Source organism: Prionailurus bengalensis, chromosome B3 (genome assembly GCF_016509475.1).
Source record: "Prionailurus bengalensis isolate Pbe53 chromosome B3, Fcat_Pben_1.1_paternal_pri, whole genome shotgun sequence".
Classification (NCBI taxonomy): domain Eukaryota; kingdom Metazoa; phylum Chordata; class Mammalia; order Carnivora; family Felidae; genus Prionailurus; species Prionailurus bengalensis.
Window position 1 is genome coordinate 29713921 of NC_057355.1, and position 24589 is coordinate 29738509.

At 37.1% G+C, this 24589-nt stretch overlaps 1 protein-coding gene across 3 annotated transcripts in view; it reads right to left on the reverse strand.

The window, feature by feature from the left end:
• Positions 1-24589, reverse strand: part of SCAPER (S-phase cyclin A associated protein in the ER) — a 535605-nt gene that overhangs the window by 263111 nt on the left and 247905 nt on the right. For all 3 annotated transcript variants that reach the window (XM_043554938.1, XM_043554936.1, XM_043554937.1), the window contains exon 22: positions 1117-1182. In XM_043554938.1, coding sequence (XP_043410873.1) covers positions 1117-1182 — 66 coding nt within the window. The remainder of the gene's footprint in view (positions 1-1116; positions 1183-24589) is intronic.

A 24589-nucleotide genomic window follows, 5' to 3' on the forward strand; every position in this document is an offset into this window, starting at 1 on the left:
ATATACAGTATCATAATCTTGATAATTTTGTTAACTTCTTTAATATTTTACACATTTTTTTCTTTTAGGATGGCAATGACTAATTGTTTCAAAACAATAAGTGATAAAAGTAATTATCTTAAGGGCATCTCATTTCTTTTTCTATTTTTTTAGGTAGGCTTCATGTCCAGCACAGAGCCCAACACAGAGCTTAAACTCATGACCCTGAGATCAAGACATGAGCTGAAATCAAGAGTTAGACGCTTAACTGACTGAGCCATGCAGGTGCCCCAGTGGGTAGCTCATTTCTGAAGGCAACAATATTTCTGTTTTAAATGTAAATAACTGCTACATTAAAATGCTATAGCATATCTACACCAACAACTGGTTATAGATATTCCTCAATTTGTGGCAGTTATTTCTTGACTTTTTCACTATGAAAAATAACAGTAAAATGGTTATTTTTATATATAAATATTTGGGCACATTTTGCATTATTTCACCAAGCAGCAGTGTATGTTCTAAGCTCTGGATTCACATTGCCTTTCACTAAGACTACACTAATTTGCACTCCCATCAGCAGTGTTTTTGAGTATCTTCCTCACCACACCTCTACTGGTAACATATTTGAGAGAAGCAAAATGATGATGGTTTTGTTTACTTAGCTCCTGTGTAGTTACATGTATACTCAGTGGTGGTGGAGTCAAATCCTCCTCATCTGTCAAGTGGCCCTGGCAACAATCCTGAACAAGGCCTCCTCAGAGCAAGAACCAGAACAGCACTGCCAGAACCTGTTCTGCTAAGAACAGCATTTCTCTACTTAGGCGCTACTGATGTTTTGGATGAGATAATTCTTTGCTCACTGCAGAGTCTTTAACAGCATCCCTGCGTCTCTGTACACTTGATGGGAGTAGCACCATTTCTCCAAGCTGTGATAACCAAAATGTGTTTACATATCCCCAGGCACAAATATCCCCTGACAAAATCGTCCCTGGCTGGAGACCACTGTGTTAGAAGAATGAAGCTCTAGGCAACCAATACCAAAGCCCAGGATCACAGGAATACAAGTTCAGATAAACTTTTGTATAGGCAGACACCAGTGAGATAGAGAAATAAAATATAGGGTAAAATACTCACTTTGCTTTATAAGGTGAGTCAGATCCAGAGTTTTTTGTTTCCATTAAACTCTCATATTCCTTGGCCCTGAAGAGAAAAAAGTTTTATCACTGTCAGTTAATTTGCTGCTAATTTTTATGATGATCTAAAACCCTATGTTTCTCCTCTCCCAGTATTAGGAACATTAGTTTAACACTTTGATTTCTGAGAATATTTCTTTAAAATACCATAAATGTTATCAAAAAAGACTAAAAATTGTTTCCTCATAGGATAAAGAGGAGATTCATAAAAACATTTCTAAGTTTACAGATATGGTACAGAATGGTGCTTATTTTTCAGAAATGTTAAACTCATGATAATTAAATTTAAAACCGTATTAGGTTTCTACAAGATAGTTGAAATGGCTAAATATCTATATACCTTAAGAGGTATATAACGCAAAGCTGAATACAAGAATATTTAACTTTAGAAATAATTTGAAAGGCAGTGAAAGTTACTGGACGAGACAAAGATTTGTTTTGTTTTGTTATTTATATTTCTTAAATACCAAAAGCTTGGAAAAATCTGAGATAATGCTTTTCTGCCACTGTCTAACTAGGCTCTAGCTTGCCTGAACCAATAGGGATAGCCATCAACAGTTAATCTAACAAAGGTGTCACTATAGCAATCCATTAATATTGACTTAATTTGTCAATTTCTCTTTTTGGAAGAAAAAAAGGAAAATACTAACTTAAATTTTAACTGCTCACCCAAAGAGTCCTAGTCTCAAAGAATTAGTCTAGTGACCTATGAAAGAATTATTCATGATGTAGATCAATCCAGATCACAATGAAAAAATAAGCAATACTTCATAAAAAAAATCATGAAAGATGCAAATTACAACACCCCTAATAAGGAAAAAGCAAATTAGCACAGGTTATACATGGGAACAAAAGAATAACTAAATTAGAGTTCAACATGAAATTATGTGCTGTTGCAACCTCCGCATGCTCATTGCTATCAGCCACAACATTAAGGAATATCAAAACGGGAAAATAACCACTTTACAGTGGCAAGTAATTATTTTTGAGAGAGAGAGAGAGAGAGAGAGAGAGAGAGAGCGCGAGCAGGGGAGGGGCAGAGAGAGAGGGAGACACAGAATCCGAAGCAGGCTCCAGGCTCTGAACCCACAAGCAGTAAGAACATGACCTGAGTTGAAGTCGGATGCTTAACCGACTGAGCCACCCAGGCACCCCTCAAAAATCTTAATTTTACCTGAAATGGTAGCTAACCACTTTTTCCTAATTTGAATCCTCTCTTGATTCACTTTTTAGCAATCAGGTAAATATTTATTTCCAGAGTTCCTACTCTGTATAAACTGAGAGGTATATATGTAGCAGGAATGATGTGTCTACATAGGGGGAATAGTCACAGAATTTATTCTCTGTAAGGGAGAGGAAGACATAAGAGTATGAAAAGATACCCAAGTCTACAAGGCAGAGTAAGTGACAGATGACTATTGCCACAAATGCTTATTTCTAGCTAACATGCTAAAGTAAGTGTCCTGAAGGAAATGGAATGTGTACTTGCTTGAAAAATAGGTAGCATCCAAATACACACAAAAAAGAGGAAATGGTAATAACAATAGAGAAAAGTGAGTAAGCAATACTCAACACATGGGAAAACACTGGCTATGCTTAGGAAGTGTACAGATCCATTCTGCTGGAGCAAAATATTAAAATGTGGGGATAGTGAGAGGTAAGGCAGAAAACAAACCCTTTCAGGTACTCTATTACAATTAAATTCTGATGACTTATTTTGTAGAAATGACCTACTTTACTTTATTAAGATTTTAAATTTCGGGGTGCCTCAGTCTGTTAAGCATCTGACTCTGGATTTCGGCTCATGTCATAATCTCACAGGCCTGAGACTGAGCCCATGTGGGGCTCCACGCTGGGCATGGAGTCTGCCTGGAATTCTCTCTCTCCCTCTGTCCCTCCCCTGCTTGGGCACATGCTCACTCACTCGCTTGCTCTATCTCTCTTAAAAAGAAAAGATTTGGGGCGCCTAGGTGGCGCAGTCGGTTAAGCGTCCGACTTCAGCCAGGTCACGATCTTGCGGTCCGTGAGTTCGAGCCCCGCGTCGGGCTCTGGGCTGATGGCTCAGAGCCTGGAGCCTGCTTCCGATACTGTGTCTCCCTCTCTCTCTCCCCCTCCCCCGTTCATGCTCTGTCTCTCTCTGTCCCAAAAATAAATAAATGTTGAAAAAAAATTTAAAAAAAAAAAGAAAAGATTTTAAATTTTGTTAGCATAGTGCTGTATACTGCATTCCCTCATTTTTAATGATGTCATCTTAGTCATACTCTTTCTTATTCATAATGTGGCTTGTTTACTCCATTTTATTTTTTGTTAGCCTTTTCACAGGCTAACAAAAAGTATTTTTATATCCTATTTTGTATGGGGGTTGATGTGAATATGGGTCTAGCTCCTTGATTGTTCAGGCCATTTTTACTTTAAATAATAAAATCACTTAAGGCTAATATTTCATTTGTAATAGTTTGGGCCACATCCCATAAGTTTTGTGCTCTCATTGTCACAAATTTCAAATAATCTCTAATTTCCATTTTGACTTACTCTTAAAAAACTCTTACTTCAAATAATGTTGTCTCCACCCCCCAAGCCCTTGATTCCAAAGTGGGATTTTTCTTGTCTTTACTTTTTTTTATATTTTGTGGGTTACTCTTATTTTAAGATATAACTTACATACAATAAAACAAGTTAAAGTGTATAAATGAGTTTTCACAGCTGTGTCTACCAATATAACTGAAAACACAATCATGATATAAAACATTTCCACCACCCCACAAAATGTTTTCATGTCTCTTTGGAGTCACTCCTCCTTTGCTACTAGCAACTGTTCATCTCCTTTTTACCACTATGGCTTTCTGAATATCAAATTACTACACTCATACACACATAAATTCATTTAACATAAATCTCTTGAGATTCTTTCATAGTGCTGAATGTATTATTAATTAATGGATTTTACTGTTTGTAGTGTACCATTGGGTGGACATCACGATTTATTTATCTCTACTTAGGTATTTCACTTCTTTCTAGATTGGGGCTATTTATGAATAAAGCTACTATGAACATTTGAGGACAAGTTGTTACATAGGCAAATGTCCTAACTTCTCTTGGATAAATACCTAAGAATGGGATTACTGGCTTACATGATAAGCATATTTACCAAAATATTTACAGGAGGGATCATTCCAATGTGTAATTCTACCAGAAAAGTATGAGAGTTCCAGTTGCTTTAGTACTTAAAGAGGGTCTTGTATAATTTCCTTTTGTTACTGATTTCAAACCTGTTCCTTGTGGTCAAAAATGCCATTATGATTTCAGTATTTACAAATTTATGGAAACTTTTGTGGTCGAATATATGGTCTATGCTGGAGAATATTCCATATCATTTGAGCAAAGTATACATTCTGCTGTTTTTGGTGGAATGTTCTCTATACATCTATTGGGTTTAGTTGGCTTGTAATAAGTTATTAACCTTTATTATTTCCTTGTTGATCTTCAGTTTAGCCGTCCTGTTCATTTTTTAAAGTGGGATATTGAAGCCTCTAACTACTACTGTTGAATTATCTATGTCTCCCCCCATTCTGTCAGTTTTTTCTTCATATATTTTGGGGCTCTGATAGGTGCATACATGTTTTAATAGATTCACTCTTTCACCATTATATAATGTCTTTCTTGTCTACTGTATAATTTTTGTCTTTTTTTTAAATTTTTTTTAACGTTTATTTATTTTTAAGACAGAGAGAGACAGAGCATGAACAGGGGAGGGTCAGAGAGAGGGAGACACAGAATCTGAAACAGGCTCCAGGCTCTGAGCTGTCAGCACAGAGCCTGATGCGGGGCTCGAACTCACATACCGCGAGATCATGACCTGAGCTGAAGTCGGCCGCTTAACCGACTGAGCCACCCAGGCGCCCCTATAATTTTTGTCTTAAAGTCTTTGTTGTGTGATATTAACATAGCTACTTCAGCTATATTATTTTGTAGAGGTAAACTTTGCATAAAATATCTTTCCATCCTTTCATATTAAACCACTTGGGTCCTTATATTCAAAGTGAGTCACAAAAAAAACATACAGTTGGATCATTTCTAAAAATCCATTGTGCCAACCTGTGTCTTTCACTGGAATATTTACTGTACTTATATTTAATGTAATAAATGAGGGCTGATTTGCTTTTGCCATTTTGCTATTTCCCATATATCTTTGTCCCTCTCAATTCTACCTTACTACTGCTTTGTTTTGTGTTAGAAATTTTCCAGAGTGCCATTTTCATTCTCTTCTCATTTCTTCTAGTATGATTCTATATATACATACATACATACACACACAGAATTAACTTCTTAGCAGTTGTCCTGGGAATTATAATTAACAGTTCATAACAATCTAGTTACCATTAATACCAACTTACTTTCAGCAGTATATCAACATATTGTTCCTATATAGCTCTGTACTTCCTTTATGCTATTATTACAAATTACATCCTTATATATTATGTGTTCATCAATGTAAGTTTGATAATTATTGTTTTGGGCAAATGTCTTTTAAATCAAATAGAAAAATACTTATTTTTTATTTTTATTTATCACGAAATATATTAATTTCTCTTTCATTTTTGAAGTTTTGCCAGACATACAATTTTTGGTTGACAATTTGTTTTTGATTTTTTTCTACAAGGGAACTGAATATGTCATCCTACTACCTTTTAGCCTGTATAGGTTCTGATTAGAAATAAGCTGTTAATTATATTGAGAATGTTTCATATATGAAGAGCTGATTCACTTTTGCTGCTTTCAAGATTTTTTTGTCTTTGCCTTACAACACTTTGATTATAATGTGTAACAGTTTGGATTGCTGAGTTTCCTCTATTTAAAGTTTGTTGTGTGTCTGAGATGTGCAGATTCATATCTTACATTAAATTTGGGAATTTTCCACCCATTATTTCCTCAAATATTGTTTCTCTCTACTCTCTATTTTTTTCTCTCTCTACTCTCCTTCAGGGACTCCCCTTCAACATGTATTGGTCCCACAGGTTTTTGAAACTCTATTCATTTTTTTCATTCTTTCCCCCATAGAGATAATCTCAGATGATCTATCTTCAAGTTCACGGATTCTTATTTCTACTTGCCTAAATTAGCTGTTGAATTCTTCAAGTGAATTTTTCATTTTGGTCACTGTATTTTTCAGCTACAAAATTTCTATTCATCCTTTTTATAATTTAAATTATATATTAAATAAAATATAAATATAATTTTAATATATCATTATTACTCTTCCCCAGTTGGTTAGATATCATTCTCATGGAACCTTTAGTTCCCTGAGTATATTTTAACTTAAAAAATTTTTTTAATGTTTATTTATGATTTAGAGAGAGAAAGAGAGAGGGGGGGGGGGAGAGGGGCAGAGATAGAGGGAGACATAGAATCCCAAGCAGACTCCAGGCTCTGAGCTGTCAGCATAGAGCCCGATGCGGGCTGGAATTCGCACACCATGAGATCATGACCTGAGCCAAAGTCGGACAGTCGACGAACTGAACCACCCAGGCATCCCAAGTATACTTTAACGTTTTAATTTAAAGCTTTTGTGTATTAAGGTCAATGTGTGGGTTTCTCCTGGGACATTTTCTATTAATTTTTTTTCCTGTGTATAGGCCAACTTCCTTTTTGTTTGCACACCTTGTAACTTTTTGTCAAAAACTAGACATTTTGAATATTATAATGTGGCAATGCTGAAAATCAAATTCTCCTCCTCTGACAGAATCAAATTCTCCTCCTCCTCTGTGTTTTTGCTGCTTGATGTAGTTTTATTTATTTGGTAACTTTTTTTTAATATGAAATTTATTGTCAAATTGTCAACACCCAGTGCTCAGTCCAACAGGTGCCCTCCTCAATGCCCATTACCCACTTTCACCTCCCTCCCACTTTTCTGAATTAATCATCTAAAGTTTGTATTCTTTGTCACTATGGCCACTGAAGTCTCTGTTCAGTTAGTTTAGTGATCAACTAGTGATGCAAGTGCTTTCCTTAAATACCAGGAATGACAACAACAACAACAAACAAACAACAACAAATTTGCTGATGTGCTATGTGTGCGGTTGAGACAAAATGACAAAACTCTGGCAGTTTACAACTCTTCATGCATATAAGCCTGGAGGTCAGCCAGAGATAAGACCTTAGGAAATTCTCAGGTCTTTTCTGAACATGTATCCATCCAGCTCTGGGCATGCATTTGGCCCTCTAGATTTTTCACAGTATGTGGGAGCGCCTGAAAGCCCTGATTACTGAAAGCATTTCAATCCTCCCCTCCCCTCCTCAAGGCACCTCACTCCCAAGCTTCTTGATTATTGTTTGTCCTGAGTGTTTTTCCTTGCCCCAGACTGCACTGTCTAATACATCTGCCTTTAAGTTTTTTTTTTTTGACAACTGCCCCCAGGTAGCCTCTGCAGCTCTGGGAGATTTCTGAGTTACGTTAAAGAAAGGCAACCTGTGGAACCACTCCTTCAGAAAATCATCAAACAGATCAAAATAAACAACTACACATCACGAATATAAAGTCTTATCTGCTCCCTGTAGTACTAGGTACCTGTATCAGGGATGTAGGTGGTTGTCTTCAAAGCTGCTGCTGAGCTCGGGAGTGGAAGATGTAATTAGGGTAAATTAAAATGCCACTAAACTCTCTTAAGAACGTTCAGTTGATTGTCTTGCATTGTGTTTTCCCCTGGTAGCAGTAAGTTTTTGATTAATTTCCAGCAGTACAAAAGTTGAATCAGACAGTTTTTGCCAGTTAATCCATTGTTTTCATAGGGTTATAGACTACTACTGCAGTTCCCTACGAAGCCATTTTCACTCACATAATTCAAGAATTCTAAATTCAAGTCTTTGTTTTTTATCAGTACATTTACGTAGCATTATTTCTGCTATTTTATTTTTTAATCTAACTTTATTGAGATATAATTCAAATACCATCTAAATGTATAATTCAATGTTTTTTATTATATTCACAAGGTTGTGCATGCATCATCACAACCTAACTTTAGAACATTTTTATACTCATTGAATAAAACACAATAACTTTTAGCAATCAATCCCCATTTTACCCCTCCTGCTCCCATCCCTAAGCACCACTAATCATTCTGTGTCTACAAATTTTCCTATCCTGGGGGCGCCTGGTGGTTCAGTCGGTTGCTTCCAACTTCAGCTCAGGTCATGATCTCACGGGTCATGAGTTCGAGCCCACTTCAGATTCTGTGTCTCCCTTTCTCTCTGCCCCTCCTCCACTCATTCACACACTCTCTCTCTCTCTCAAAAATATATAAAAACATTAAAAAATTTAAAAGAAATAAAAATAGATTTTCCTATCCTGGATATTTCATGTAAGTGCTGATATTTCATAGGATACATGGCCTTTTTAGACTCGCTTCTTTCACTTAGCATGCTTTTCAAAGTTCATCCATATTGTAGCATATATCACTACTTCATTTCTTTTTATTTCTAAATACTATTTCATTGTATGAGTATACATATTTTACTTAACCATTCAACAGATGACGAATATTGGGTTATTTTCACCTTTTGGCTGTTTTCAATAATGCTGTAACATATGTTTACAAGTTTTTAAATTTTTTAATATTTATTTTTGAGAGAGACAGAGAGACAGAGAGAGAGGGAGACACAGAATCCAAAGCAGGCTCCAGGCTCTGAGCTGTCAGCACAGAGCCTGACACAGGGCTTGAACTCACGAACGTGGGATCATGATCTGAGCCAAAGTCAGACGCTTAACCGACTGAGCCACCCAGGTGCCCCTGTATACAAGTTTTATTTTACTATATAATTAGGATTCTCGTGCATATAGATCTGTGAGTGGAATTACTATGTCACATAGTAGTAATTCTATGTTTAACTTTTTAGGAACTAAGCAAGTATTTTCCAAAGTAGACAATTTTACATCCCTACCACTGAGCTATGAAGATTCTAACTTATCCACATATTTGTTGTTAATTTCATTATTAAAGAATTATCAAATTTAATAATTTAATTAACTAACTAAATAATTAAATATAGCCACCCTACTTGGTAGAAAGTGGAATCTAATTATGAACTTGTTTGCATTTCCTTGAGGACTACTGATTTTGGGCCTTTTTGTGATCATATTGGCCATTTGTATATCTTGTTCAAGAAATGTCTACTCAAATCCCTTGCCCGTTTATTACTGGGATATTTGCCTTTTATTATGGAGCTGGAAAAGGTCTTCATATATACTGGCTGTAAGTTTCTTACAGGAACATGATTTGCAAATATATTTTCTCATGCTGCATGTTGTCTGGTCACTTCTTTGATGGTATCTTTTCAAGCACATTTTGAATTTGACATCATCCAATTTACCTTTTCTGTTTTGGTGCTAGCAGCTTTATTTTAAAATTTCTGTTCAGGAAGATCACCTCTTTCCTCTTTTTCTATATTTTCATTTATTGATCAAATCTTCTGTTTTCTTTATCCAAATCAGTTTTTCTCAAATAAGAGTACACAGTCATAACAACTATAAATGATAACAACTTTGTTTCTCCCTTTCTGATTTCCCACAGCCTAAACTTACTAACTTAAATACAATCTCCACTACAATATCAAACAAAAAGGGGCAGTGGCAGATGTGTCCTTGTCTACTCTTAAATGAGAATGCATTCAATAGTTTATCACTAAGTATATCTTCTCTAAGGTTTTGGTTAATACTTTATCAGATCCTGAAGTTTCTCTCAATAATATTATTCTGCTGAAGTTTTTCTCTTGAATGGATGTATTGCTTTTACTAAGTCCATTGAGAGAATCAGGATTTTTCTCCTTATTCAATTAATGTGATGACTTATGCTGATTCATTTTTAAATGTTCAACAAACCTAACATTCAAATAAACTTAAACTGGAATTTTCTCCAAGGCTATGAACTATGTTAATGACAAATTATAGGTTACCACTTACTTTAAAATTAGGGACGTTCTCATATTGGCTACATACTTTAAAAATATTCCCAGTGTCATCTACATTTAAAAAAAATGTTTAGGGGCGCCTGGGTGGCGCAGTCGGTTAAGCGTCCGACTTCAGCCAGGTCACGATCTCGCGGTCCGTGAGTTCGAGCCCCGCGTCGGGCTCTGGGCTGATGGCTCAGAGCCTGGAGCCTGTTTCCGATTCTGTGTCTCCCTCTCTCTCTGCCCCTCCCCCATTCATGCTCTGTCTCTCTGTCCCCCAAAAAATAAATAAACGTTGAAAAAAAATTTTTTTTTAAATAAAAAAAATGTTTATTTATTTTTTAGAAGGGGGAAAAAGGGGGAGGAGAGAGAGAGAGAGAGAGAGAGAGAGGATGCGCATGCAAGGGAGGGGCAGAGAGAGGAGACAGAGAGAATCCCAAGCAGGCTCTGCCCTGTCAGGACAGAGCCCAACATAGGACTCGAATTCACGAACCCATGAGATCATGACCTGAGCCAAAATCAAGAGTCGGACGCTTAACCAACTGAGCCAATCAGGCGCACCCCCCTCCTAAATTTATATACACCATTTAATATGTGATGAGCACTTTACGTGAGTTAACGTGACGTAATCCTCATAATAAAGTTATGAGTTAACCATTTTACAGATGAGGAAACTGGCACTGAGAAGTTGTTCAAAGTTATATTACATAGATGGATTCAAATCAAAGTATTTACAACCAAAGTCTAATAGAAAACATCTGTCCTGTTTTGGAAAACAAGAAAAAAGAGTAAAGAGGGAGTTGCGGCAAGATGGCGGCTTAGGAGGACGCTGGGCTCACCGCACGTCCTGCTGATCACTTAGATTCCATCTACACCTGCCTAAATAACCAGAAAACCGCCAGAGGATTGGCAGAACGGAGTCGCCGGAGCCAAACGCAGACGAGAGGCCCACGGAAGAGGGTAGGAAGGGCGGCGAGGCGGTGCGCGCTCCACGGACTGGCGGGAGGGAGCCGGGGCGGAGGGGCGGCTCGCCGGCCAAGCCTAGCCCCCGAGTCTGGCTTGCAAAAGCGGAGGGGCCGGGCGGACTGTGTTCCGACAGCAAGCGCGACTTAGCGTCTGGGAGGTCAGAAATTAACAGCTCTGCTCGGAAAGCGGGAAGGCTGGAGGACAAAGGGAGGGAGAGCTGCTGAGCCCCCTGACAACAGAGCTCAGTTTGGTGGGGAACAAAGGCGCTCGCCAGCGCCATCTCCCCCGCCCATCCCCCAGCCGAAATCCCAAAGAGAACCAGTTCCTGCCAGGGAACTTGCTCGCTCCACGCAAACACCCAACTCTGCGCTTCTGCGGAGCCAAACCTCAGGCAGCGGATCTGACTCCCTCCCACTGCCACAGGGCCCCTCCTGAAGTGGATCACCTAAGGAGAAGCGATCTAAGCCTGCCCCTCCTGCCCCCGAGCACCTTGCCTACCCACCCCAGCTAATACGCCAGATCCCCAGCATCACAAGCCTGGCAGGGTGCAAGTAGCCCAGACGAGCCACACCACCCCACAGTGAATCCCACCCCTAGGAGAGGGGAAGAGAAGGCACACACCAGTCTGACTGTGGCCCCAGCGGTGGGCTGGGGGCAGACATCAGGTCTGACTGCGGCCCCGCCCACCAACTCCAGGTATACACCACAGCACAGGGGAAGTGCCCTGCAGGTCCTCACCACGCCAGGGACTATCCAAAATGACCAAGCGGAAGAACTCCCCTCAGAAGAATCTCCAGGAAATAACAACAGCTAATGAGCTGATCAAAAAGGATTTAAATAATATAACAGAAAGTGAATTTAGAATAATAGTCATAAAATTAATCGCTGGGCTTGAAAACAGTATACAGGACAGCAGAGAATCTCTTGCTACAGAGATCAAGGGACTAAGGAACAGTCACGAGGAGCTGAAAAACGCTTTAAACGAAATGCATAACAAAATGGAAACCACCACAGCTCGGCTTGAAGAGGCAGAGGAGAGAATAGGTGAACTAGAAGATAAAGTTATGGAAAAAGAGGAAGCTGAGAAAAAGAGAGATAAAAAAATCCAGGAGTATGAGGGGAAAATTAGAGAATTAAGTGATACACTAAAAAGAAATAATATACGCATAATTGGTATCCCAGAGGAGGAAGAGAGAGGGAAAGGTGCTGAAGGGGTACTTGAAGAAATCATAGCTGAGAACTTCCCTGAACTGGGGAAGGAAAAAGGCATTGAAATCCAAGAGGCACAGAGAACTCCCTTCAGACGTAACTTGAATCGATCTTCTGCACGACATATCATAGTGAAACTGGCAAAATACAAGGATAAAGAGAAAATTCTGAAAGCAGCAAGGGGTAAACGTGCCCTCACATATAAAGGGAGACCTATAAGACTCGTGACTGATCTCTCTTTTGAAACTTGGCAGGCCAGAAAGAATTGGCAAGAGATTTTCAGGGTGCTAGACAGAAAAAATATGCAGCCAAGAATCCTTTATCCAGCAAGTCTGTCATTTAGAATAGAAGGAGAGATAAAGGTCTTCCCAAACAAACAAAAACTGAAGGAATTTGTCACCACTAAACCAGCCCTACAAGAGATCCTAAGGGGGACCCTGTGAGACAAAGTCCCAGAGACATCACTATAAGCATAAAACATACAGACATCACAATGACTCTAAACCCGTATCTTTCTATAATAACACTGAATGTAAATGGATTAAATGCGCCAACCAAAAGACATAGGGTATCAGAATGGATAAAAAAACAAGACCCATCTATTTGCTGTCTACAAGAGACTCATTTTAGACCTGAGGACACCTTTAGATTGAGAGTGAGGGGATGGAGAACTATTTATCATGCGACTGGAAGCCAAAAGAAAGCTGGAGTAGCCATACTTATATCAGACAAACTAGACTTTAAATTAAAGGCTGTAACAAGAGATGAAGAAGGACATTATATAATAGTTACAGGGTCTATCCATCAGGAAGAGCTAACAATTATAAATGTCTATGCGCCGAATACCGGAGCCCCCAAATATATAAAACAATTACTCATAAACATAAGCAACCTTATTGATAAGAATGTGGTAATTGCAGGGGACTTTAATACACCACTTACAGAAATGGATAGATCATCTAGACACACGGTCAATAAAGAAACAAGGGCCCTGAATGAGACATTGGATCAGATGGACTTGACAGATATATTTAGAACTCTGCATCCCAAAGCAACAGAATATACTTTCTTCTCGAGTGCACATGGAACATTCTCCAAGATAGATCATATACTGGGTCACAAAACAGCCCTTCATAAGTTTACAAGAATTGAAATTATACCATGCTTACTTTCAGACCACAATGCTATGAAGCTTGAAATCAACCACAGAAAAAAGTCTGGAAAACCTCCAAAAGCATGGAGGTTAAAGAACACCCTACTAACGAATGAGTGGGTCAACCAGGCAATTAGAGAAGAAATTAAAAAATATATGGAAACAAACGAAAATGAAAATACAACAATCCAAACGCTTTGGGACGCAGCAAAGGCAGTCCTGAGAGGAAAATACATTGCAATCCAGGCCTATCTCAAGAAACAAGAAAAATCCCAAATACAAAATCTAACAGCACACCTAAAGGAACTAGAAGCAGAACAGCAAAGGCAGCCTAAGCCCAGCAGAAGAAGAGAAATAATAAAGATCAGAGCAGAAATAAACAATATAGAAACTAAAAAAACTGTAGAGCAGATCAACGAAACCAAGAGTTGGTTTTTTGAAAAAATAAACAAAATTGACAAACCTCTAGCCAGGCTTCTCAAAAAGAAAAGGGAGATGACCCAAATAGATAAAATCATGAATGAAAATGGAATTATTACAACCAATCCCTCAGAGATACAAACAATTATCAGGGAATACTATGAAAACTTATATGCCAACAAATTGGACAACCTGGAAGAAATGGACAAATTCCTGAACACCCACACTCTTCCAAAACTCAATCAGGAGGAAATAGAAAGCTTGAACAGACCCATAACCAGCGAAGAAATTGAATCGGTTATCAAAAATCTCCCAACAAATAAGAGTCTTCCCAGGACCAGATGGCTTCCCAGGGGAGTTCTACCAGACGTTTAAAGCAGAGATAATACCTATCCTTCTCAAGCTATTCCAAGAAATAGAAAGGGAAGGAAAACTTCCAGACTCATTCTATGAAGCCAGTATTACTTTGATTCCTAAACCAGACAGAGACCCAGTAAAAAAAAAGAACTACAGGCCAATATCCCTGATGAATATGGATGCAAAAATTCTCAATAAGATACTAGCAAATCGAATTCAACGGCATATAAAAAGAATTATTCACCATGATCAAGTGGGATTCATTCCTGGGATGCAGGGCTGGTTCAACATTCGCAAATCAATCAACGTGATACATCACATTAACAAAAAAAGAGAGAAGAACCATATGATCCTGTCAATCGATGCAGAAAAGGCCTTCGACAAAATCCAGCACCCTTTCTTAATAAAAACCCTTGAGAAAGTCGGGATAGAAGGAACATACTTAAAGATCATAAAAGCCATTTATGAAAAGCCCACAGCTAACATCATCCTCAACGGGGAAAAACTGAAAGCTTTTTCCCTGAGATCAGGAACACGACAAGGATGCCCACTCTCACCGCTGCTGTTTAACATAGTGCTGGAAGTTCTAGCATCAGCAATCAGACAACAAAAGGAAATCAAAGGCATCAAAATTGGCAAAGATGAAGTCAAGCTTTCGCTTTTTGCAGATGACATGATATTATACATGGAAAATCCGATAGACTTCACCAAAAGTCTGCTAGAACTGATACAGGAATTCAGCAAAGTTGCAGGATACAAAATCAATGTACAGAAATCAGTTGCATTCTTATACACTAACAATGAAGCAACAGAAAGACAAATAAAGAAACTGATCCCATTCACAATTGCACCAAGAAGCATAAAATACCTAGGAATAAATCTAACCAAAGATGTAAAGGATCTGTATGCTGAAAACTATAGAAAGCTTATGAAGGAAATTGAAGAAGATTTAAAGAAATGGAAAGACATTCCCTGCTCATGGATTGGAAGAATAAATATTGTCAAAATGTCAATACTACCCAAAGCTATCTACACATTCAATGCAATCCCAATCAAAATTGCACCAGCATTCTTCTCGAAACTAGAACAAGCAATCCTAAAATTCATATGGAACCACAAAAGGCCCCGAATAGCCAAAGGAATTTTGAAGAAGAAGACCAAAGCAGGAGGCATCACAATCCCAGACTTTAGCCTCTACTACAAAGCTGTCATCATCAAGACAGCATGGTATTGGCACCAAAACAGACACATAGACCAATGGAATAGAATAGAAACCCCAGAACTAGACCCACAAACGTATGGCCAACTCATCTTTGACAAAGCAGGAAAGAACATCCAATGGAAAAAAGACAGCCTCTTTAACAAATGGTGCTGGGAGAACTGGACAGCAACATGCAGAAGGTTGAAACTAGACCACTTTCTCACACCATTCACAAAAATAAACTCAAAATGGATAAAGGACCTAAATGTTAGACAGGAAACCATCAAAACCTTAGAGGAGAAAGCAGGAAAAGACCTCTCTGACCTCAGCCGTAGCAATCTCTTACTCGACACATCCCCAAAGGCAAGGGAATTAAAAGCAAAAGTGAATTACTGGGACCTTATGAAGATAAAAAGCTTCTGCACAGCAAAGGAAACAACCAACAAAACTAAAAGGCAACCAACGGAATGGGAAAAGATATTCGCAAATGACATATCGGACAAAGGGCTAGTATCCAAAATCTATAAAGAGCTCACCAAACTCCACACCCAAAAAAGAAATAACCCAGTGAAGAAATGGGCAGAAAACATGAATAGACACTTCTCTAAAGAAGACATCCGGATGGCCAACAGGCACATGAAAAGATGTTCAGCGTCGCTCCTTATCAGGGAAATACAAATCAAAACCACACTCAGGTATCACCTCACGCCAGTCAGAGTGGCCAAAATGAACAAATCAGGAGACTATAGATGCTGGAGAGGATGTGGAGAAACGGGAACCCTCTTGCACTGTTGGTGGGAATGCAAATTGGTGCAGCCTCTCTGGAAAGCAGTGTGGAGGTTCCTCAGAAAATTAAAAATAGACCTACCCTATGACCCAGCAATAGCACTGCTAGGAATTTATCCAAGGGATACAGGAGCACTGATGCATAGGGCCACTTGTACCCCAATGTTCATAGCAGCACTCTCAACAATAGCCAAATTATGGAAAGAGCCTAAATGTCCATCAACTGATGAATGGATAAAGAAATTGTGGTTTATATACACAATGGAATATTACGTGGCAATGAGAAAAAATGAAATATGGCCTTTTGTAGCAACGTGGATGGAACTGGAGAGTGTGATGCTAAGTGAAATAAGCCATACAGAGAAAGACAGATACCATATGGTTTCACTCTTATGTGGATCCTGAGAAACTTAACAGGAACCCATGGGGGAGGGGAAGGAAAAAAAAAAAAAAAAAGAGGTTAGAATGGGAGAGAGCCAAAGCATAAGAGACTGTTAAAAACTGAGAACAAACTGAGGGTTGATGGGGGGTGGGAGGGAGGAGAGGGTGGGTGATGGGTATTTAGGAGGGCACCTTTTGGGATGAGCACTGGGTGTTGTATGGAAACCAATTTGTCAATAAATTTCAGAAAAAAAAAAAAGAGTAAAGAGGGAGAAAGAGGGTCCTTTTGCCAGAAAAAGGTATTTTATATGCTAGGGTAAAGGGACTGATAAAATTGCATCAAACCTGTATTTAAATTTTCTAATGATACATTTCTCTTTCAAATTCTTGTTTAACTAAATGTTCTGTTAACATACATTGAGCCTAGGCAGCTTGATCCCCAGCATGAAACAGAAAGGAAAACTTTGGGGGTCAAAGTAATTATCTTTCAACACACAACATTTGCTTTTCAGCAAGGAAGAAGTAAAAATTTCACTATTTGCAAATGACATGATACTCTATGTTTCTGTATAAAAAAACCCAAAAGATTCCACTAAAAAATTGCTAGGACTGATACAAGAATTCAATAAAGCCACAGGACACTAAATCAACATACAGAAATCTGTCACATATCTATACACCAATAATAAATCAGCAGAAAGAGAAATCAAGTAATCAAGCCCATTTACAACTGTACCAAAAATCATAAGATACCTAGGAATACACCTAACCAAAGAGGTAAAAGATCTGTACTCTGAAAAACTATAAAACACCTACAAAAGGAACTGAAGATGACACAACAAAGTGAAAAACATTCACGTTCTTGGATTGAAAGAACAAATATTGTTAAAATGTCTATAGTACCCAAAGCAACCTAGACAGCTGATGCAATCCCTATCAAAATAACACCAGCATTCTTCAAAGAGCTAGAAAAAACAATCCTAAAATTTGTATGGAACCACAAAAGACCCTGAATAACCAAAGCAATCTTAAAAAAGAAGAGCAAAGCTACAAGCATCACAATTCTGGACCAAGTTACATTACAAAGCTGTAGTGATCAAGGCAATATGGTACTGGCACAAAAACAGACACACAGATCAAAGGAACAGTATAGAATAGCCAGATGAATCTGCAACTATATGGTCAACTAATATTTGACAAAGAAGAAAAGAATATCTAATGGAAAAAAGACAGTCTCTTAAATAAATGGTGTTGGGAAAACTGAACGGCAACATCAAAAAGAATGAAACCAGACCACTTTCTTTCACGATACACAAACATAAATTCAAAGGATTAAAGACCTAAATGTGAGACAAGAAACCATCAAAACCTTAGAGGAGAACACAGGCAGTAACTTCTTTGATATTAACCATAGCAACTTCTTACTAGATATGTCTCCTGAGGTAAAGAAAACAAAAGCAAAATAAACTATTGGAACTTAAGATAAAAAAGCTTCTGCATAGCAAAGGAAACAATCAACAAAACTAGAAGGCTATTTATGGAATGGGAGAAGATATTTGCAAATGATATATCTGATAAAGGGTTAGTATCTAAAATCTATAAAGAACTTGTAGAAGTCAATACCCAAAAGTGAATAATCCAGTTAAGAAATGGGAAGAAGATGGGGCGCCTGGGTGGCGCAGTCGGTTAAGTGTCCGACTTCAACCAGGTCACGATCTTGCGGTCCGTGAGTTCGAGCCCCGCATCGGGCTCTGGGCTGATGGCTCAGAGCCTGGAGCCTGTTTTTGATTCTGTGTCTCCTTCTCTCTCTGCCCCTCCCCCGTTCATGCTCTGTCTCTCTCTGTCCCAAAAATAAATAAACGTTGAAAAAAAAAATTTTTTTAAAAAATTAAAATTAAAAAAAAAAAAAAGAAATGGGAAGAAGAAATAGACATTTTTCCAAAGAAGACATACAGATTGCTAACAGATACATGAAAAGATGCTCAACATCACACATCAGCAGAGAAATACAAATCAAAACTACAATGAGGTATCATCTCACACCAGTGATAATGGTTAAAATTAACAACACATGAAACAACAGGTGTTGGCAAGGATGTAGAGAAAGGGGAACCCTCTTACACTGTTGGTCGGAATGCAAACTGGTGTGGCCAGCCAGGAAAACAGTATGGAGATGCCTCAAAAAGTTAAAAATAGAACTACCCTATGATCCAGCAGTTATACTACTAAGTATTTATCCAAAGGGCACAAAAATACTGATTCACAGGGATAAATGCACCCTGTTTACAGCAGCATTACCAATAGCCAAATTAAAAGAGCCCAAATGTCACCGACTGATGAATGGATAAAGAAAATGTGATTTATATATATATATATGTCTACATATATATACATATATGTATAAAGATAAAGAAAATGTGATTTATATATATATATGTATATATATATACATATATATACATATATATATACACATACATATATATGTGTATATATATGTATATATATGTGTATATATATACACATGTGTATATGTATGTATATATATGTGTATATGTGTATATATATGTATATGCCTACACATAAACACACACACATATACATACACAATGGAATATTACTCAGCCATAAAAAGAATGAGATCTTGCCATTTGCAATGACATGGATGGAGCTAGAGAGTATTATGCTATTCAAAATAAGACAGTCAAAGAAAGATAAATATCATGTGATTTCACTCATATGTGAAACAAAACTACTGGACATAGGGGTAAAAAAAGATACATAAATCAGAAACAAGACTTTTAACTATAGAGAAGAAACTGAGGGTTCTTGGAGGGGAGGTGAGCAGGGGGATGAATTGAATAGATGATGGGTATTAAGGAGGGCACTTGTTGTAATAAGCACTGTGTTGTATGTAAGCGATGAATCACTAAACTCCACACCCAAAACTAGTATTACACTGTATGTTAACTAACTGGAACTTAAAGAAAAACTTTTGAAAAAAAATCTTTGGGATATAGCAAGAGCTAATTTAAGAATGAAGTTTATAGCAATACAGGCCTATCTGAAGAAGGAAGAAAAATCACAAATAAACAACCTAACCTTACACCTAAAGGAGCTAGCAAAAAAAAAAAAAAACAACAAAAAACAAAAAACAAAACACAAAATCAGCAGAAGAAAATGATAAAGATTAGAACAGAAGTAAGTGAAATAGAAACTAAAAAAATAACAGATCAATGAAATCAACACTGGTTCTCTAAAGATCAACAAAACTGATAAGCTTCTAGCCAAACTCGTCAAAATCATCAAAAAGAGAGAGAGAGAGAGAGAGAGAGAGAAAAGACTCAAATAAAATCAGTAACACAAGAAAAAAATAACCACTGACACCACAGAAATACAACCAATTATAAGAGAATATTATGAAAAATTATATGCCAACAAATTGGACAACCTAGAAGAAATGGGTAAATTCCTAGAAACATATAATCTCCCTAAATTGAAGCAGGAAGAAATAGAAATTTTGAACAGACCAATTACCAGCAATGAAATTGAATCAGTAATAAAAAAATTCACAGCAAACGGAAGTCCAGGACCAGATGGCTTCACAGGCGAATTCTACCAAATAGAATTCTTCTATTCTTCTCAAACTATTCCAAAATATCGAAAAGGAAGGAAAAATTCCAAATTCAATCTATGAGGCCAGAATTATCCTGATACCAAAAACAGATAAAGACACCACTAAAAATAAGAACTACAGACCAATAACCTTGAGGATGCAAAAAACCTCAATAAAATACTACCAAACTGAATCCAATCCAGCAATACATTAAAGAAATCATTCACCACACTCAAAAGTGTGATTTGTTCCTGGGATGCAAGGGTGGGTCAATATTCACAAATTAATCAAAGTGACACATCACATCAACAAGACAAAGGATAAAAACCATATGATCATTTCAGTAGATGCAGAAAAACACATCTGATAGAGTTTAACACCAATCATGATAAAAGCCCCCAACAAAGTTGATTTAGAGGGAACACACCTCAACATAATAAAAGCTTTATATGAGCAAACATATTCAATGGGAAAAAAAGTGAGAGCTTTCCCCTATGGTCAGGGACAAGACAAGGATGTCCACTCTCCCCCACTTTTATTCAACATAATACTGGAAGTCTTAGGCACATGAATCAGACAAGAAAAAGAAATATGAGGCATCCAAATTGGTAAGGAAGAAGAATAACTTTAATCATCTGCAGATAATATGATACTAAATGCAGAAAACCCTATAGACTCCAGCAAAAAACTACTAGAACTGATAAGTGAACTTATTGAGGTTCTAGGATACAAAATCAATGTGCAGAAATTGGTTGAGTGTCTATACACTAATAACAAAGCAGCAGAAAGAGAAATTAAGAAAAAAATCCCATTTAAAAATGCACCAAAAATAATACCTAGGAATAAACCTAACCAAAGAGGCAAAAGACCTGCACTCTGAAAACTATAAAACACTGATGAAAGAAACTGAAGACAACACAAATAAATGGATTTCATGCTCATGGAATGGAAGAACAAATATTGTTAAGATATCTAGATGGCCAACAGACACATGAAAAGATGCTCAACATCACTCATCATAAGGGAAATGCAAATCAAAACTATAATCAGATACCACCTCACACCTGCCAGAATGGCTAAAATCAACAACAAAAGAAACAAAAGGTGTTGGCAAGGATGTGGAGGAACAGGAACCCTCTCTTGCACAGTTGGTGGGAATACAAACTGGTGCAGCCACTGTGGAAGACAGTATTCAGTTTCCTCAAAAAGTTAAAAACAGAACTACATTAGGACCCATTAATTGCACTAGTGGGTATTAACCCAAAAAATACAAAAGCACTAATTCAGAGGGTTACGTGCACCCCTATGTTTATGGCAGCATTATTTACATAATAGCCAAATGATGGAAGCACCCCCAGGGTCCATGTATAGATGAATGGATAAAGAAGATATGGCATATATGTGTGTGTGTGTGTGTATGGAATTTATATGGAATATTATATTACATATATATTATTATATTTATATTATATAAATTATAATAAAATATTATATTATTCCATAAGTATATGTGGAATATTATTCAGCCATAAAAAGAGTGAAATTTTACCATTTGCAACAATATGGATGGAGCTACAGAGTATAATGCTAAGTGAAATAAGTCAGAGACAGACAAATCATACGATTTCACTCATGTGGAATTTAAGAAGCAAAACAAATGAACAAAGGAAAAAAAAAGAGACAAACCAAAAAACAGACTCTCAACTACAGAGAACATGGTTACCAAAGGGGTGGGGGGTGGGGGGTGGAGGGATGGGTGAAATAGCTGAAGGCAATTAAAGAATACACTTACAATGACGAGCACTGAGTAATGTATAGAAATGCTGAATCACTGTAGTGTACGCTTGAAATTAACACTGTATGTTAACTTTGCTGGAATTAAAATAAAAAACTTAATAATAAAGGAATTAAACCCCATGTGTCCCATTCTTCACTTTTAATCTTGCCAATTTTAATAATACCCAAAATCCAAGAGCACATTTTGCATACTGTATATTGGCCAATTTGACAATAAATTATATTTTAAAAAATAATAAGTAAATAATAAACAAAAGAATATCCAAATAATTTTAGTTTCACAGAAAATCAAATGAAATCTGATTTAATACTATCATTTCTTCTTCAGATAGTTTCTCATATATTCATATTTATTATTCATTCAATAAATATTTATTGAGTATGTATAATGTACCAAAATTATTCTCAGCATAAACATATAGTATATAAAAAACTCAGATATAAAAAGCTCAATAAGGTAACTATTCTCATATGAAAGTTTACAGTGGGGGGAAATGGAAGGAAGGGAGGAGGGAAATGAGGAAGGAAGGCAGGAAGGAAGGAAGGAAGGAAGGAAGGAAGGAAGGAAGGAAGGAAGGAAGGAAGGAAAGAAATCTGAAAATAAATGCTATGAAGAAAGCAGAACAATCAATATAGAGTAACTGGATATATATGTGTGTTGAGGAGTCATGGGATTTACAGAGGGCCTCGTGAAAGATTTCTAAATAATTACTCTAGGGGTGCCTGCGTGGCTAAGTTGGTTAAGCGTCTGACTCTTGATTTTGGCCCAGGTCATAATCTCACGGTTTGTGGGTTTGAGCCCTGCATCGAGTTCGACACTAATGGTGCAGGCCCTGCTTGGGATTCTTTCCCTCTGCCCCTTCAACATACTCTCTCTTCTCTCTCAAAATGAATAAACTTAAAAAAAATAATAATGATAACTCTAAGTAGAAACTTGAATGAAGTGAAGAAGCTGGTCACAGATAAATCTGGGGAAAGCTCAGATTGGGTAGACAGAACTTTAAGTGCCAAAACATTAAGGTATATTCAAGAAACAGAATGGCAACAATGAAAAAATGGAGGCAGAATCATGATTATATAAACATGCTACTCCATTAAAAATGCATTCTTGAAAGTCTGCAATGATCTTGATTAGTATCAAACACAATGGCCTTTTCTCTCTATTCCTTCTTGACGTTTCTGTCCCTGTATTTTACAGCTCAGTATCACTGCACTTTGCAAGGCTTCATCTTCTTTAATTTCTATTTAATAACTATTATTCTCACCATTGAAATTTTAATATTATAATAATGAACGCTTATAATAATGTATGCTAACTATATAACTTTAGCTTTCAGTCCAAATGTCAAACTTTTCTAGCTCTTCACTTGGTAGTTCAACCTTCATCTTTTCCTCTACAACTTTAAAGCAAAACTCATGGTTGCCATTGTATATCCACTTCACTAGATTTCTCAATAGTACCTTGGACTGAAATTTCAAAATTATTTTCTATTTTTCATTTTTTCAAATAATATATCATCAAAAATTATTAGATGAAAACACTTTTTGATTATTTTCTTTACTCCTAATCTTTTCTGCAGTATACTATAATGTAAGGCCTATCACTTCATGCTTGGATTAGTAGAATAACCTCCTATTCACTCAAGTTCTCAACCTTGTAACCCTGTAGCATAGCACAGGTTATAAATCTTCCCAAATCACTGGCTTCTTGATGTTACTCCCTTTGTTACCTATGGTGGTTCCTTTCCAAAAGATCTAGTCAATCTGCTAAATGGCATTCAAGGCTCTCTATAATGTGACCCTGTTCTAGCTATCCAACTTTATTTTCTTTCACATTACCATCTGCATTTTATAAATTTAGATTTGCACAGTATACTTTTGAGACATTATGAGATTTTTTCTTGAGAACTGTTTTGAGACATTTTCACCAGTTAGGCTACTGCTTCCAGCAGGAGGGCAGTATTATAAATACCTGCACAGACTAATGCTGAAGGCAAAGAACAGGAGGAAAATATTACTTTTACAAAAATAAATTTCAGTTAAAAAGAATAAGTAGACATTTAACACGCATACAAATGGGAGCCCTGTCTACCAGTTCCTCTGGGATATCCCTTTGATAGCTCAAACCTACCCACATAGCATCTATCACATCATCTTTATCTGTGCCCCTATTTCTTTTCTTCCCCAACTTTATTGAGATATAATTGATATATAGCATAGTGTAAGTTTAAGGTGTACAATGTAATCACCTTATATCTATATCCATATCTAGCTGTATATATTGCAAAATGAATACAATAAGGTTAGTAAACACCTCCAATACCCATATAACTACCATTTTGTGTGTGTGACGGAACATGTAGTATATACTTAGTAACTTTCAAGTTATATAGTATTGCTAATGATTGTCACCAACCTGTTTATTAGATCCCCAGAACTTATTCATTTCATAGCTGGAAGTTGGTACTCTGACCAACATCTCATTTCCTTGACTCCCAAGCCACTGACAATCACCATTTCTACTCTGTTCCTACGAGTTTATCTTTTTCAGATTCCACATATAAGTGGAATCATATAGTATTTGTTTC